This window comes from Panthera onca, chromosome F1 (genome assembly GCF_046562875.1).
Source record: "Panthera onca isolate mPanOnc1 chromosome F1, mPanOnc1 haplotype 2, whole genome shotgun sequence".
Taxonomy (NCBI): domain Eukaryota; kingdom Metazoa; phylum Chordata; class Mammalia; order Carnivora; family Felidae; genus Panthera; species Panthera onca.
Genome location: NC_138355.1, coordinates 39,537,095 through 39,551,584, shown reverse-complemented (window position 1 = coordinate 39,551,584; position 14,490 = coordinate 39,537,095). Strand labels below are relative to the sequence as shown.

The 14,490-nt window shown below is 37.2% G+C and overlaps 1 protein-coding gene across 3 annotated transcripts in view; it reads left to right on the top strand.

Annotated features, from left to right (window-relative positions):
• Window positions 1–14,490, top strand: part of DENND1B (DENN domain containing 1B) — a 259,688-nt gene that overhangs the window by 426 nt on the left and 244,772 nt on the right. For all 3 annotated transcript variants that reach the window (XM_078440761.2, XM_078440759.2, XM_078440760.2), the window contains exon 2: window positions 1,878–1,942. In XM_078440761.2, coding sequence (XP_078296887.1) covers window positions 1,878–1,942 — 65 coding nt within the window. The remainder of the gene's footprint in view (window positions 1–1,877; window positions 1,943–14,490) is intronic.

Sequence of the window (14,490 nt, the reverse complement as noted above, 5' to 3'; positions counted from 1 at the left end):
CGCCACCCGCTGTGGGTTTCTTGTTCCTCCCGGAGTGTGGCAGACGTGACTGTCGGTTGTCTGGTGTCCGGGAGGACGTCAGCCTTGAGGTTAAGCGATTCATATTCAAAGCATTTTCCTAAGGCGAAGATAACCGTTTCATTTTTAAGTGCAGTTGTCAGTTGATCTGAGAGGTTTTCCTCCGGTTTTTCTTATTCAGTTGGCCTCTGATATTTGTTTACGTAGGCACTAGGTGTATGCACGATACTTGCAAAATGGTATCCAATTAGATAGTATTTTTATGTGCATGCTAAAGTATACATCAGTGGATGTTTTTCATCTGGACACTGATTATGTAAAAAGCAATTTGAGTAAGTGTGGTGATTTGTTTTGGGTCTTAGAGGTATGAGTTTTAGGTTTTTTGTTTTTTGTTTTTCCTCCTAAAGTTACTTTGCAAAGATTTTCTTCCTCCTTTACTCCCTGTTCACACGCCTCCCCCCAATTTAAAATAATGAGTACTGTTTATATTTGTATTAGTGTGGAAGGCTTGTAAGATTTCACAGTATAATTGAATCAATATTTACTTTTTTGCACCTAAGAGCGACTGTAAAAAATATTAAGAAAAGGGGAAAATTATGTGATTTAAAGTTATTTTCTTCAGTGTTTGATATGGGTGGGGGCAGCATAAGTGATTTAAAAGGTATACTTTCTGACATCAATTGGATTATGAGGGAGGAGGTCACCTAAGTCTGTATTATTTCCATTGAAACAAGTTAATAGTGGGGGGGGGGGGCTGAGGATATGTATATTTCCAAATTAATTTATATAGCTTGTCACTTCCTGTGATTTTAGATTCTTGTAATAAGTTTAGAAAAGTTCATGTTTATTTAGAAGCCAAAACTGGCATCACTTTATTGAATGAAGTGCATATTAAAAACAGCCAATGTGCAAAGACAGGAAGGTCTCCTTAGCAGGAATAACAGATGGATTAACACTTCGGTCACGTGGACATTGTGGTCTCAGATTTTTGCCTAATCTTTTGTCTTCTACCAGAAAGACATTAAAACAGAACTATGTTAGAAAATGTGTCTCAGTAGATGTAAACTTGCTTTCTGAAATTAAACTAATGAATAGGTTGAGTGTATGAAAAGTTAGTAAAGAAGTGGATAACTTCAGAATGAAGCAACCTTTTGTTCCTGGTGGGAGAATCTAATATTGAGGCAGGTGTGTGATTTCTCCAAAGATAGTCGACATAAAGCAAGGTTTTTGTTGTTAGCCTTGCAGTTTACGTATGGTTTGCTACTTTAAACATGGTTGGCAGTAATTACATCTCAAGAGGAGCATATGCAAAGTGTCACATTTAAGGAGCATTATGACTGTCCTGTGGTGGTCTAGAATGTGGCAGGTGGAACCAGGTATTCATCATTTACATTTATATTGAAAGTCTTTTTAAAAAAGCCTGAGAACCTGCTGGCCAGCTTTGTTGACAGGAAAAGGTGGAGAGATACTTAGGAGCGTACTGGCTTTCCAGTTTTGATTCAATGAGATAAAGTCAGTGCTTTACATTTATACAGCACTGAATACTTTATAAAGTACTTCCATATATATAAGTTGATATATAATCCTCACAATTATTCTTCGAAGTGAACAAGGCACTTTATAGGTGAGAAAACAGGCTGAGGTTAAATGTTTGCTGCAGGTCTCAGAACTCCTAAGCCTCTAACATTACTGAAGTAGGAACAAACTTCGGTATTTTCTACATCGTGCTCATATAGTTTAGTGGAACATATTGCAACAAGACCAAGATTAGTTTTTTGAGTTAAGAAAATATAAACTCTGCAGAGATGCTTAGTTATTTGTCATAGGAAATAAATACCACAAATTTCTTCTTCTTTTAGGGAAAATCCAGAGAGAACCTTTGACTTGGTATTGAAAGTGAAATGTCATGCCTCTGAAAATGAAGGTATGTGTGTTTTGTTAATTCTTAAAATAGTTGAGTCTATCAAAACAAGTGTTAGTGTGGTAGCCTACCAGAACGTAATAGTATCAGGATAATGGTGGCACTAACTGTATGTTCTGAATGTAGCATCTCAAACTGCTGTTAATAAAATAGATGGCTAGGTCTTTGCCATGAGATTGTAGGAATCGTGAATGTTATCTGTACAGCTTAATTTTCAGGTGTACCTTAAGCCCATAGAACTCAGCTTTACCATTTGTTGGTAGAATGATGGTTAGTTTTGGCAGGAAGGCACGCTTGTCGTTTTCTTTCATTTGTCTTTTAAAAGTTAGCCCCTATTGTAAACATTAGTGGAAATTCTCCTACTAGAGCAATGGGAGCCACACCAGTTCCCTTCTAATGTTTCCAGAATGCAGAGTGCAGACTGAGTAGCCCCTTCTGTGGGATTTACCCCAGGAGCAAAGCACTTTCCGAGGGAGGTAAATAATAGTGTGACATTACTTGGAATGGTTTCAGCTGTCACTTCTAAATAATTTTGTCAGTTTTTTCCCCCAATTTGTCATATGTAATATGGGTGCATCAGGGGGAGGTGTGGTACAAAAGAGGAAGGGCTCTCTCTTCCTTTTTGACGTGCCGTTGTGTGATACGTTTTCATGGATATCTCCAGTGTGTGATTTCACTTACAGTGTACTTAGATTGTAGATACATCATGATGATTAAGTGTGGGATCCTGTGGACTGCTTGCCCACTCTAAAGACTTGGTGGCAGGTCTGCTGACACTCTTAGCTCCAGAATCTGGCCAGCAATTATATGCTCTTAAGCAATTTGGAGCTGCACACCTTAAAATAGAGGAGCCCAACCCAGCTTGTGGTGAAATGGACCTGGCTAATTTTAGGTATGAAGTCACACATGTTCCTGACTCCACCAGCCCTGCCTGCTGTACTTCTGGCCTGTTTGAACTATAGCTGTGATCAGGTTTGTCCCCAGGCAAGGAGTGAGCCTACGTAGGTTGTAGGAAGCTTTTTCAAATAAAAAAGGTTATCTTTTGCTTTCCTACATGTATTAAAGTTGGTCTATTTACGTTCTTTCTGGGCACAGCTAAATTCCCTTTGAAGACTGAAATGGATGCATTATTTTTTCAGCTCCAATTTAAATCTATTCTTTAGTGTATTTATGGTATGAATAAGTCTTCAGAATACCTATACCATAACATTAGCTAAGGTGGGTGATGCTCACCTGATGTGTTTGTAAAACAGGCTGAATTCCTTTGTAAAACATGAGTACTCGATAATTTTAGATGCATGCTAAAGTGATTTTGTTACAAGGATCAATCTGCCTTATATAACATCCGATCTGTATCATGTGTCGGAGACATTGTGACCTTTCCATAAGGACTTCTGAGTGTCTTCTCCTTCCTTCCTCCCTTTGCCATTTTTTAGGAACTAGTTATTCCAGTTTTTCTCTTCTACTTCTGCCCTTCTTTTATTCCTTTCTTGCCTTTTTACTGTTGTTATTGTTTAAATCACTACTCATTAGAAACCTCTTCATTTGTATTTTAATAGTTTCTCCAGCCCAGTGAGTTTGGGGATATAACAAATAGCTAAAATGAACACTTTAGCCTCTCTGTAGGTTGCGATGAATCCATTCTACCCGTGTATGCCATTAAGATGACTCACGGGCAGCAAATTCTAAAGATTTTAAGAAAAAATTTTTTTAACACTTTAAAAACGTTATTTAAGTACTATTTAAAAACAGAGAGAGCATGAGTGGGGAGGGGTAGAGAGAGAGAGAGAGAAAGAGAGGAGACACAGAATCTGAAGCAGGCTCCAGGCTCTGAGCTGTCAGCACAGAGCCCTACACGGGGCTCCACCTCATGAACCGTGAGATCATGACCTGAGTTGAAGTCGGTATGCTTAACTGACTGAGCCACCCAGGTGCCCCTCTACAGATTTTTAATAAAGCTGAAGCCAACTATATTAAAGGTATAAGTAACTGTCTTTATTTTAATTGTGGCTTAAATAGTATGAATGTGACTAATATTTTTGGTTCTAACAAGTTACACTTTTTGTGCTTTAAAAAGTAATGCTACTATATAACTAAAATTTTATGTCAGATTGATGTTTCTAAATGTTTTGATTAACTTTCTACTTTATTGGTAAATAGTAAAGGGAAAATGCCCAGAAATTATTAGAGAGAGTTATTGGAATATTCCTATGTAACTGTCAATAAAATCTATTTATTTTAATGAATCTGATAGGTGCATCAGTTTGTTTAAAATAGGGTAGTTTTTGTTGTTGTTTTGTTTTTTTGCTAGTCTTCTGGTGAACATGGATGACATTCTTACACAGTAAAAAGCCTGAAAAACAAAATGTGTAAATTAGGATATTTTGGGGCACAAATATAAAACCAATTTAAGCAATGAGTGAACTTGATAGTTCATTTAAGAGGAAGTCTGGAAGTAGGTCATCAACGATCCAGGTTCTTTCTCCATCTCAGCTCTGCCTCTCATAGTAACTGGTATCATTGGAAGATTTAAATTCCTGGTTGTAGGGTGGCTGTCAAGAGAAGTTGGAACCCTCCTTTCTCTTTTATGACCTTGGGGGGTGACAGACACTGGCTTTTCATGGCACTCTGTTTAGAGCCAGAACATTTCTTTCCCAGAAACTTCCAAAACATTGGATCCCAGTGGCCTAAGTTGGCATGGGCCCAACCATTCAGAAAATAATAATTGGTGGGGGTAGCGGTAGAGGGGTGAGTGGCAAGATTATCATGATTGATTATTACTAAACAACTGGCAAGGAGTAGATGTTGGGAAATCCATTAAAATGCTCTCTGCACTTCTCAGAATATTAGTTTATTTTTTGAAGATTATCTGTTGATCCAATAGAAAATACTATGCTCAGGGTAAACTTGTTTTATGCTAAGGTTGGTAATATTACATATAGATAGTTGGCATGTTTCTCTTGTTCACTTTCTAATAGAGAGGTTTTAAATTCTCTCTTTTATTTACTTCACAAATATCTTCAGAGACAAATTACTATTTAAGTTTTAGTTGGTTACTCGAAATGGTACTAGTTGAAATATAACCTAATATAGCTAGTTCTGATAAAAGGATGATCTTCATCTGATCTATTGCTATTTGGACTTGTTTCAAAGACATGACATTGATTTTTTGACAACAACACGTTTAAAACACTGGGAAATAGTGTCATACGGAGGCCCCACCAATTAAAAAATTGTCACGAGTAGTTGGCGGTGTTTCTCTGTTGTGTCCCCTTGTGTTAGTAGAATTGGTTCTGATGGTATCTTGTGGACTGGTTGGCCCATATTTTCATGGATGTTTTCCTGGCGGGACAACTTCCCTAGTAACTTCTGTGGCAACTATCCAAGAGTGAAATGACAAAATTTAGATCTTAATACTCTTCCTGGTAGATTTCCTAGGGAATTGCTATTGTCACCCCTCTCTTTGCTGTCTTTCATGTTTCCCAGCAGCCAGCAAAGTACAGCCAGCAGTGATGGCCTCTCCTTAATTCTAATAGCAGAATTTGTTGTTACCACACTGCCCCTGAATTCCCCAAAGTGATTCAGGACTTCAGGGAACCGAAGAGTAACCCTTCCTCAATACAGAGTTGAAGATGCCTCCTCTTAGGGTTTTTCTTCCAGGCAATGGCCTTGGTACTCTAGCTTTCTCTTTTACATTTTGTTGAGAGCTCCACCTCCAGTGGTAGCAGCAACAGCAGCAGCAAGACTGCTAACACTTACATAGCACTCTGTGCTGGGCTCAATTCTGACTGTTCTGCATGTGCTAACTGTTTAAATCTCATGAACATCCTATGGGAGGGAAATGCTTATCTTCATTTTGCACACGGGGAAACCGAAGCACAGAGAAATGAAGAAACTTGCCCAAAGTAGTCTGGCTCCAGAGTGTGTGTTTTAATCTGCTTTTTAATAGATTTAAGCTAATTTAAAAAATCTGCTCTATTGCCTCTCAAATCAGGTCGGGAGAGGCTTCATTGTTACTATTCAAAGAAATCTTAGGGTATAATCTATATATGGTGCAGATGTATATATATATATTTGAAACAGGAATACAGTGTCCTCCCTGAAATTAATGAATCCAGGGTAATTCCACGTAAAAAAAAATACCGAGCTCTTCCTTTGTGGTTATTGATGCTGGCTCAGGATATCCCCCTCCCCTAGAGATTTATGTCTCTGTGTTTAGTGAATTTTTTTTTAACGTTTATTTTACTTTTGAGAAACAGAAAGAGACAGAGCATGAGTGGGGGAGGGGCAGAGAGCCAGGGAGATTCAGAATCCAAAAGAGGCTCCAGGGTCTGAGCTATCAGCATAGAGCCAGACGTAGGGCTCGAAACCTCGAACTGTGAGATCATGGCCTGAGCCAAAGTGGGATGCTTAACCGACTGAGCCACCCAGCCGCCCCAGTGAATCTTTGATGTAACAGCTGTAGCTATTTATTAGTAGTTTTCACACATTTCTTTAGCAAATCTTGTTTTCTTTATTCCTTTCTCCTTTGCTACAGTAATTTCTGTTAGGAACAAATCTCTCTTTGCTACTGACTTTCTATTTATAGACCCATCCAACCCAGTATCAAGTTATCCACCTTTCTGATCTCTAGCTGTGTTAACAGCTTAACTGCCTCCTACTCTGTTCTTAAATGAGAACCTTAGGCCAGAGAATCCTAACTTACTAACCCCCATGCCCTGCACAAGAAAGGGTATTTCTAAGCTTGCTTTTGCATTTGATAAATTTTGTCTGTAGGGATGCTGTTTCCACAGAATCCATAGCATTTTGCTTCTGCCTGTATTTTAGCACTTACTGTTCTTAAGATATGTCTGATATAGTAGTATATAGACATACAGCTGGGTCTGAGTGTCTGTTTGCTCTGCTTAAAATAAGTTGTTTAAGAACCGGGCCATCACTTATTAATTTGTATCCTTAGAGAAAAGCCTAGCGCAGTATCTGGCATGTTAAGTGAATATTTGCAGAATGAATAGAAGAAATTGGACCTAGCATGGTACCTGGCCATTGGTCAAATAAATGTGGATCAGATTAATTCACCGAGAGCTGCTTGTTGTAGAAGTGATCTTAAGCGTGTGCTGGTATGACAGAAGCAGGGACAATAGGAACATATGACCATGTATATCTTGGACCAGTGGGCTTATTTTGGGATACTCTGCTTAAGCTCTTTCCATTCAGGACCCACATCTGCTTGCTCTCTTCTCCCATCACAAGATTTACTGGGACAGTTGCTATATATGTGTGCTTTGGAGTCTACCTTAAAGCCCATTTATTCCCCATCCCACCTACCAATGGGGATCCCCACACCTAGCATGGGGATCATTTAGAGTCATCGTGACTCGAAGTATTATTACCTTTACGTCGTAGATTGTTGAAGAAAAACTATTTTCTCATAGTTACTAACCAGGGACAAAATTTAATGTGGTTCTTTAGAACTATATCTTTGAGGTATGCCATTTTTGTTTTATTATAGAAAATTTAAGAATAGCTGTACTTTTATACTTGGCTTTGGAGCATTGCGTGCTTCCTGGCATAGTCGCCTGCAAGTGTAAATAGCACATCAGCTTTCTGCGTTCAGTATTTGTTGCTTGATACCTTGATGGGGTGCTGCAGAGTTTGATTTTAATGGTTTGATTGTGACATATCTCATTAGGTACTTTGATATGTTCACATATTCTTTAGTTTGGCTGCTTCAATCCAAGGTCACTTCTTGGTTTTTAATGTTGACTTCCCACTGTTCTCTGTGGAGGATGGTGGCCCTCTCCTTCACAGGGGTGTGCCGTGGGACTGTTGCTTGGGCACTGCTCTGTTGCCACAGCCCCACAGGTTTGTGCAGGGTTTTTTCCTTGGAACAGTCTTGTTTCCTTGACCTGATGTGTTCCTCATATTCTCTTGATACTCTCTCATTTGGAGGGTTTTCTTATGCTCAAATAATATCCCCTTTTCTTTGCCACCAAATCTTTATGTTTGATTTGCAAGGTATTGCAAGGCAATAATTTACCTTTTAAAATATACGTTTAGCAGTAGGCATTTTTGGGGTACTTTAAGCAGACAGCCAGAGTATTATTTTAAATAACAATGAAAATCAAAGGCGTTGAGTGTAAAGTATGTTCTCAATCAGTTCCAAAAGAATGTTTCTTCCTCGGAAATACTTCTTAATATTTAACATTCAGAATTTTTTTTCCCCATTTTAAAGCTCTCAGGGTTATGCTCAAGTAACATTAGAGAAACTAGGAGAGATTCTTTTTAAAGATATTTTTACTTGAGCCAGAAAGCATTAAAGATAGCTTTGAGAAACCGCTGAAACACTCTGGTGTTCCTATATTGTTAAGTTGAATGGTTTTCTTTTTGTATTTATTTTGGGTGTAGTTAGACTCTTAGTTTATATAAATCAAGGATAAGTTGATTTATTCCAGGTAGTGATTTAATTTTATCTGTAGAAAAGGGTGTCTTGTTTCATGGTTCTGTGGTGGTTCAGTCATTTTTGCTTTGTGGGAATTTGCCACAGGTGCTTGTCAATTGATTTTTGTTTTGTTTTGTTTTTTTAGAAGTATTTAGGAAGTTGGTGCTACTTGGGGTCTTAGGGCATATTGCAGAAGAGAACAGTGGAATACTAACACTGGAAGTTTCCTTAAAGAGCACCTCATACCACCTAGTAGAGGAGAGTTGGCTTTGATGGTCCTTAAAATTCCTCTGCTGTCATCTTGCGGGTGCCATTGTCATCATGCTGTCCGGTGACTGCATAAAGATGCTCGCTGTGAGCATTAAACAGGCCTACTCCATGCCAAGCACACTAGTTTTAAAGCTACCCCTCTTCTCACTACTCTTCAAATAACAATTTCTTTAAGTAGCTGGTGTTACTTTATGTATTTATCTGATTAAAGTAATTCACACTGAGGTGTGAACAACTGATAGACAGCCCTCAAGGGAGCATTTTAATTTTAAAGAAAGCCTTATAAAGTCGAATTAATTAAAAAGATGCAGTTTGCTTATGGTGGAAAGATCTCTGAACTAAGTTAGGTTTTAACGTCTCTTCCCCCGTCTATGTTGACACTCCATTTGTAATTTGTGATTAACAGTTTTGACAAGTGTGTAAGTAGATTTATGTCTTTGTTCAGTGAATTCCATTAAGATATTTTTTTGTTTATAAATTTTCAGGTAATAAAATAAAGCTGTATGTAGCATATGATTATAAAGCCTTATTTATTGATTTATTTTTTTCTGATTAGGCTTCCATTTAAATGTTTCATAGAAATAGTAATAAAAATTACAATTTAGTGTTTATGTCAGTAAATGTGCTTAGAGCCTACGTTTCTAGCTTATCTTCATGGTGACCATATGAAGTAGGGACTGTAAACCTTTTCATAAAGATGAGGAAATGGAAGGTGAGATAGCTTGCCAAGGTCACACAGCTCTAAGAGGTAGGGTTAGTATTTGAACCTGGTTTTTTTTTATTCTAGAACAATGATATTGCGCTGCCTTTCAAATACAATAGCCATCTTTTTAAAATAGCGTCGAAATTTTCCTCAGCAATTTTGAAAAGCCACCCTTTTAGGAAATCCCCAACTAATTCTGGCTTGACCAGAGTTGTTGAGATATTAATTTTTAATAGACATCAAAAGATGACGATGAGAAGAAGAGCATAAACACCATATTAGTATTAGACATTCAGCCCTCTTTTGTTCTTTCATTGAATGTTTCTGAGCATCCAGCACAGATGAAGAGCAGTTAAAAAGATGACATTCGCGAAGTTTCAAATCAGTGATTGTAATAGCGTAGGAAGGCCTGTTTGAGAGGTTGCACGGTGTAGAGGAGTGAGCCTGAAGAGGGCACCCAACTCAGCTCTGTGTGGGGTGTGTGGGGGGACAGTGGGATAGAGGAGACAGGGGTGAGTCAAGGATAGTCCTGAGGTGATGGAGGGAGAGACAGTTAGAATCTATCTTGTCAGCTCTCAGTTGGGTACCAGACTTTTTCTGAAGTTGGTTGTAGTTTTACTTCGTATGTGAAATCTGAAGTGCATAACTAAGAGTAAGGAATATATTGCTTTTGGTATAAACATTTATATCTAATGAACATGACCAAGAAGCACTCTCTGTTAAGCGTAATCTGCCTTGACAGGGGGTCGTTCGGGTTTAGTTTTGTTAACTCAGCCTAAAACAGCTCTGACCCAAGGCGTGCGTTCGGCGAATATTTGTTGAATTGTTGAAGCACTGTTTTCAAGGTACTGAAATGGCTTTTAAAGAAAAGGAATGGAAATTGTAAAAGGTATGGGGAATTTAATAATTATTGTTAAATTCATTTCTTCTCTAAAAAGTATAACAACTTTGAACTGACGAAATGTGTAAAAGTGAAGCTTCAGAAGTAAAAGATATAAAAAGAAGTTGCTGAGTAATAATCCCTTTGATACCGGTCTTGTGGCAGTTATATTGTCTTGAACTTGATCTTTATCACCCTGCCTTATGCCAACCACTGGATTTTAGGTTTTTGAACATAAAGACCTCTTTGGATCTCTTGTGAATTTGCAGAAAAAGTGTCTTCTGCGTGGATGATATCCAATAATTGTGAAGTTATACTCTGCTGTTAACATGAAATTAGTAAATGGTGGTGCTGTATTTTCAATACCTATTTTAGATTTCTTAAACCTTAAAAAAAACTTTAACGTAAAAGAACTTTGAAAGACTGTAGATTTTTACATCACAAGCCATATATGCTGTATTTAAAAGTTGGGGGTTTTTTTTGATAGAACTGTGTTGATAAACCACAAACTCTGTAACTTAGTAGGCAGAACTGGTGAACATCAGATAGAGCCTTTTCCTCTTTCAGTTCCTTCTTATTTATCATTTGAATCTGAAAATAAAATGTAGAGCTATCAGTTTAGTGCATCTGATGGTCTTCTGCAAATGTGTAAGTGTCCATAAATTAGTCATTCCAAAAATAACATGTGTTGGTTTGGTAGCAGAAATGCACCAAGCATAAGGCTGTGTGTAGTATCCAAATTTATCATTCATTAAAATTAAGCTGTCCTTCAAAATTTTGTCAGCTGGGAGATTGTAAAATCTAGCCTTCTTACTAATTTGATCCGAGATTATTTGAAATCATTTAGGAATGTGTGTAGGAAACATTGGTTGAAGTGAAATCCAAATGAGTCCAGGTGTGTTTGAATACACTGGCACACGGTATGTCCTCAGGGTCTGTGCGGTCAAAGTACAGTTGCTATGAGATAAACTTGTGTGGAAGCCATTCAGAAAGGATTCTGAAATGGTTTTTTGTTTTGAGATTCCAGTGTATTTTGGATATGATGTTTTGGAAGAGGAAGTTGTACATGTGGGTTGTTTTTTTTTTTTTTTGAAGAGGAAGTTGTTTAATATTTGGGGAATTTTTTTTCAAGGTCTTGGTCACTGTTACTCTTTTATAGAAATTAAAATAGTATTTTCTGTTTAATACTTATAAGTGATTAATGAGGTTAATTATTTGATTTTCAGAGAATAATGTGTTACCTCTTTTTATTTTGTTTCTTATTACTACAGGGAATGTGAGAACTCAATTTTGAAATGGTAGTTTTGCTACAAAAAGTGTGATTTTCGTAATGAGTATCTACAGAATAATTATTGACGATAAGGGCATTATAGTTGCATCAAGATTATGTGTTGTGTTCACTGTGTATAGGTTTAAATGTGTTATTGAAGCAATAGTAAGCTGAGAATTTTTACGTACAAAAATACTAGTTTCCAAGTTCTTAGTGGTTACTATTGTGTTTGTGACAGTGTTTAGTCTAAAAAGTGGAAATATTAAAATTGAACACTAGTTGAAACTCAGAATCGTAATTTGTAAATATTTACTTCATTTTTAGCTTAATAGTTGAAAACAAATGAATCTTCAATACTTTACATGTGTTATGGTCCTAAATTTGGCCTTTGAGGCTGATGTACCTATCCAAAATTTTTCTTTTTTTTTTTTTAACTGTTTATTTATTTATTTTTTGTGTGTGGGGGGGTGAAGGGGCAGAGAGAGAGAGAATCCCAACCAAGCTCTGCACTGCCAGTCCTAAATTCTTTATAAAGCTGTTATGAAATCCATTTACTTATAGTTTACTTGATTTGGGAATTTATAAAATCTTTTGGCAATTTTTTTGACTCATTTCCCTCAGGTATTATCTAGGCAACAGTCTTTTTTTTTTTAATAGATAGATATGGAAAGAAGAGGGATGGTCCTCATATCAAATTTTCTACTTTAAAGTTATATACTACTACTTTCTTACTTGTAAAATGGTGTTCAAAGTATTGAAAATGAAATTATTGAACACTTCTGAATTGCCTTCTAAATCGTTAGAGTAAGACTAAATTCTATTTAGCATGATTTATAGTTTATATTTTTATGGTATTTTCATTCTTTGAAAATATATGATTTCTATTATGTTTAATATGTATGGCAGATTTAACATACACAATTTATATTTACTTTAAAACATAATTTGGGGCGCCTGGGTGGCTCAGTCGATTAAGCGTTCGACTTCAGCTCAGGTCATGATCTCACAGTCTGTGAGTTTAAGCCCCGCGTTGGGCTCTGTGCTGACAGCTCAGAGCCTGGAGCCTGCTTCGGATTCTGTGTCTCCCTCTCTCTTTCTGCCCCTCCCCTGCTCATGCTCTGTCTGTCTCTGTCTCAAAAATAAATAAAAACATTAAAAAAACCCCATACTTTTAAATATGACTAGAATTTACCTTTTTAGATATGGCTGAATTTCATTTTATCAGAACACAAAAAATATTTATATATTGTTAATAAGGGACTTGATAATACTTATTCTGAGTTAAAACTCTACATTTAAAAGCTAGGGGTGAAGAGAATAGATGATGGGTGGCTTTTGCTTGATTTATAGGTTGGAAGGGATGACTAAACAAGAGCTCAGTGCTCTTTAAGAGGTACCTTCCTCCCACACAGATATTTTTAACCCAGAAGGACAAGAGTGTTTCATCTTCTGCAACTAAGGGAATGACTGAAGACTCCATTTTCTACTTCTGGCATCTGTAATCAACAAATTGGGGGAATGGAGGCCTGCTGTCTGTATGCAACACCTCATGCCGTCTGCATGGAGGTGTTAAATTTTGGAATTTGTATTTTTTGCCTGTTTCACTTTTACTTTTTGGTGTATTTGGTGTTTACTCTTCTTTCATTAGACGTTTTATGTTTTTATATTTTTGTAACTGTTTTAGCTTATTCTTTTACTTTTAGCCATACTTTGCTTTTTTTCTTATTATTTTTACATTATTTTGTTTGGTTTTAAAAAATCTTTATTGTTTAAAAATGTTTAAGGAAATATTTCTTTGGGAAAAGTTATTATTCTGATATAGAGTGTCCTTTGAACTTTTTTTCATGTTCTTCCAAGATTTCATTTAAATTCAAGTTAGTTAACATACAGTGTAGTATTGGTTTCAGGAGTAGAATTTAGTAATTCATCACTTACATACAACACCCAGTGCTCATCACAACAAATGCCCTCCTTAATGCCCATCACCCATTTAGCCCATCCTCCCATCCACTTCCCCGGAACCTTTTTTGTTTTTCTAATGAAGAGGGAAGGCAAGCTAGAAGAGGAGGGTGAATACAGGTATACCTCAGAGATAATGTGGGTTCTGGTTACACCACCATAAAAAAGCAGCTATCACAATAAAGTAAGTCAGATGAAATTTTTGGCTTCCCAGTGGATGCAAAAGTTATGTTTACCCTGGGCTGTATTCTGATATGTGTGAAATAGCATTATGTCTAAAACACCAATGTATATGGCTTAAGTAAAAAATGTTGTTAAAACTTGCTAACCACCATTTGAGGTTGGTTTCAGGAGTCATGCTCTTTTTGCTGGTGGACAGTCTTGCTTAGATGGCTGCTGACTGATCAGAGTGGTGGTTGCTGAAGGTTGGGGTGGCTGTGGCAGTTTCTTAAAATAAAGTGACTGACATTTGCTGCACTGATTGACTCTTCCTTTCACCAGCAATTTCTCCGTAGCACGTGATGCTGTTTGATAGCACTTTACCTACAGTAGAACTTCTTTCAAAACTGGAGTGAATCCTCTTGTCACTGTTTTATCAACTAAGTTACATAATATCCTTTGTTGTCCTGATAACCTAATGTCCTAATATCCTAAATCCTTTGTTGGGATTTCCACAATCTTCACAGCATCTTTACCAGGAGTAGTTTCTACATCTCAAGAAGTCACTTTCTTTGCCTATCCGTAACAAGCAGCTCCTCGCCCATTAAAGTTTGATCATGAGATCGCAGCAGTTCAGTCCCATCTTTAATTCCAGTTCTCTTGCCGTTTCCACCACATCTGCAGTTACTTCCTCCACTGAAGTCTTGAACTCCTCAGTGTCATCCATGAGAGTTAGAATCACCTTCTTCCAGACTCCGGCTAACGTTGATATTTTGATCTCTTTTCATGAATCATGCATGTCCTTAATGGCAACTGGAATGGTGAATCTGTTCCAGAAGATTTCCACTTTGCCCAGGTCAGAGGAATCCCT